Source organism: Penaeus japonicus, unplaced genomic scaffold (assembly GCF_977035675.1).
Source record: "Penaeus japonicus unplaced genomic scaffold, GWHDUDI00000001_assembly GWHDUDI00000036, whole genome shotgun sequence".
Classification (NCBI taxonomy): domain Eukaryota; kingdom Metazoa; phylum Arthropoda; class Malacostraca; order Decapoda; family Penaeidae; genus Penaeus; species Penaeus japonicus.
In genome coordinates, this window is record NW_028234438.1 from 10,146,047 (window position 1) to 10,148,546 (window position 2,500).

The 2,500-nt window shown below is 38.5% G+C and overlaps 1 protein-coding gene across 1 annotated transcript in view; it reads right to left on the reverse strand.

Moving 5' to 3' along the window:
• The window catches only part of LOC122251248 (RAS oncogene family member Rab2), a 10,400-nt gene that overhangs the window by 7,341 nt on the left and 559 nt on the right, over window positions 1-2,500 (reverse strand). Inside the window, exon 1 of the mRNA XM_086531903.1 lies at window positions 1,406-2,500. This exon is cut by the window's right edge and continues 559 nt beyond it. Within this exon, the coding sequence (XP_086388029.1) occupies window positions 1,406-1,729 (324 nt within the window). The 5' untranslated portion in view covers window positions 1,730-2,500. The remainder of the gene's footprint in view (window positions 1-1,405) is intronic.

The following is a 2,500-nucleotide window of genomic DNA, read 5'->3' on the forward strand; positions in this document are numbered from 1 at the left end:
ATAACATCGTGTTTTTTTCTTATATTTTTTTCGACTGATATACATCCTCTGAACATAGCACTACTTTCTACACATGATTACACTTTAGACGCAATCACGCAAACCATAAGGATAGGGTGGGTGAAAAACGCTCTGCGAGCGTCAGAGCGACCGCGCGCAGCGGGAAAACACCCCGGCACGAACGGTTGCGCGCTTGAAATCTTCCCGGCGTTATCGGGAGTAGGCGAAATTCCGCCCCGGCGTGAATGGGTTAATAACAAGGCTATTTTGGCTCTAAATGGTGGAAACGCCAGGATTTTTCAAATGCATAAGCCTAATGCCTCAGGATTCTCACCCACACTGATGTGATTAATTAGTGCATTAGTTTCATAAACTATCACGTAAAGAATACAGATAAACAAAAAGAAAAATAAATAAATTTCATGAAAATTGCTTATCTTATCTTTTACAAAAAAAAAAGTCTGAACATTCAATAAAATGTATATCTATGCCTTTTTTAATTTTTTTAATCTTATTTATTATTTTTTTCATAACAATATTATTGCTGTGATATGGAATTATAAACTTCTATATCATTACAAGAGATAACCTAATGCTTAGCATATATCTTTAAATAGAATCCTTGTGCCATTATTATGAGGGTGAAGAAGATAGTGACTATAGAAGTTATAAACTTGAAAGTCACTGAAAGTCCCCTTAAATAGAAACATGGTAATCTGTCCAATTATATGTTCACACTCACATAAATCTACATTTGAATACATAGATAGAATCATACATATATACACATACACAGATATATAAACAAAAAGGAAAGAAAAGAAGAAAAAGGAGAAAGAAAAAATGGAAAAAATGAACACACAATTGTGAAAAAGGTTCCTCTTCCTCTCACTAATCCTCTTATCCTGAGGTATTTACGGCAAGAAACGTACACTTTATCACAAGAGGCCATAAATGCCAGCCGCCATAATTGGCCCCATCCCTTTAGTACTGTTCTTCTAATGAGAAAAATGCAGTGGTAATAAAAATGAAAATATCTATAATAATAATAACAACCACAATAATATCAGAATTTGTTTTACTAGGATGACCAAATATCGTCTGGGAGGAGGAGGAGGAGGAGGAGGAGGAGGAGGAGGAGGAGGAGGAGGAGGAGAAGAAGAAGAAGAAGAAGAAGAAGAAGAAGAAGAAGAAGAAGAAGAAGAAGAAGAAGAAGAAGAAGAAGAAGAAGAAGAAGAAGAAGAAGAAGAAGAAGAAGAAGAAGAAGAAGAAGAAGAAGAAGAAGAAGAAGAAGAAGAAGAAGAAGAAGAAAAAAAAAAAGCTATAAATAAGAATGAGTAATTCTAAAAAGCAAGATATGAACTCAAACACTACTTCAAAACCCAAAGAAAGGCAACAAACTCACTGTATCCCAAATCTGCAGTTTGATTTGTTTGTTGTCGATAGTGATCATGCGTGCTCCAAACTCCACCCCGATGGTGAGGTCGTGGACGGGCTGGAAGCGCTTGTCTGTAAACTGGAGCAGGAGGCATGACTTCCCAACACCTGTGAAGATCAGAGAAAATGGTATTGAGCCATGAAATGGGGGGAGAGTTGGATGGGCTGGGGGTGGGGTGGGGGGGATTTTGTTTGAGTTGCTGTTAAATGGGAGGGCCTGGGGGATGAGATGGGTTGGTGTGTTGGGTAAGGGGAAACAATAGTGGGGTGGATAAAGGACGGAAGGTTTCATCCAATTGGTGTTTTATTTTAAAAGCAAGAGATCAGGGGGAGGGTGGGTAGGAAAGTGGAATGGGTGGGAGTGGAATAGGCAGTTTTGCCAAGTTGAATTGGGCATTAAAATGATTATGCTGTGAAGCATAATACACCTGCATTCTGGCATGCCCGAGTCAATTTCATGGGCCCTGTCTATAGGTTAACCCATTGCGGACAGGTGATAGATTTGCTTGCCTCAGAGTGAGGCAGCTTCACGCAATACACATTGACTTTTCCCACTCTCCTTTAGTCACTCGTTGTAGAGCTTTAGCCATTTTTGTGTTTTATTTTTTGGGTGTTTTACTGTATTTAGAAATTTATATCTGTCATATTACAGGCTTTATCAATTCTGCAGTTGACTAAAATTATAGTTTACTGTCCATATCACCTCATTTTTTTCTTTATACTCAGTGTGACAGAAGTATTATTTTAGGGGAGTATAAAAAGTAACTTTATTTTTTTTGTACTTGTGTGCTGTCATTAATGAGTATGAAATGTATAACCATCCACAATCAAGATATCATGAACAGGTAGCGAAGAGGAAGGAAACTTGTGCTTATGACTGAGTGCTACAGTAAAAGGCATCCCTACTGGCACAGGGCACATTATAGACATTGGGCATGGTTTGAATCACTTTCCTCCTCTCCTTCTGCATGCACATCCTTCATCTGTAGTACTTTAGAGCAAGAGGTCGGCAACTTGCTATGTGCCATCGCTCTATAAAGATAGTGCTTGCTAGAGACCGTAG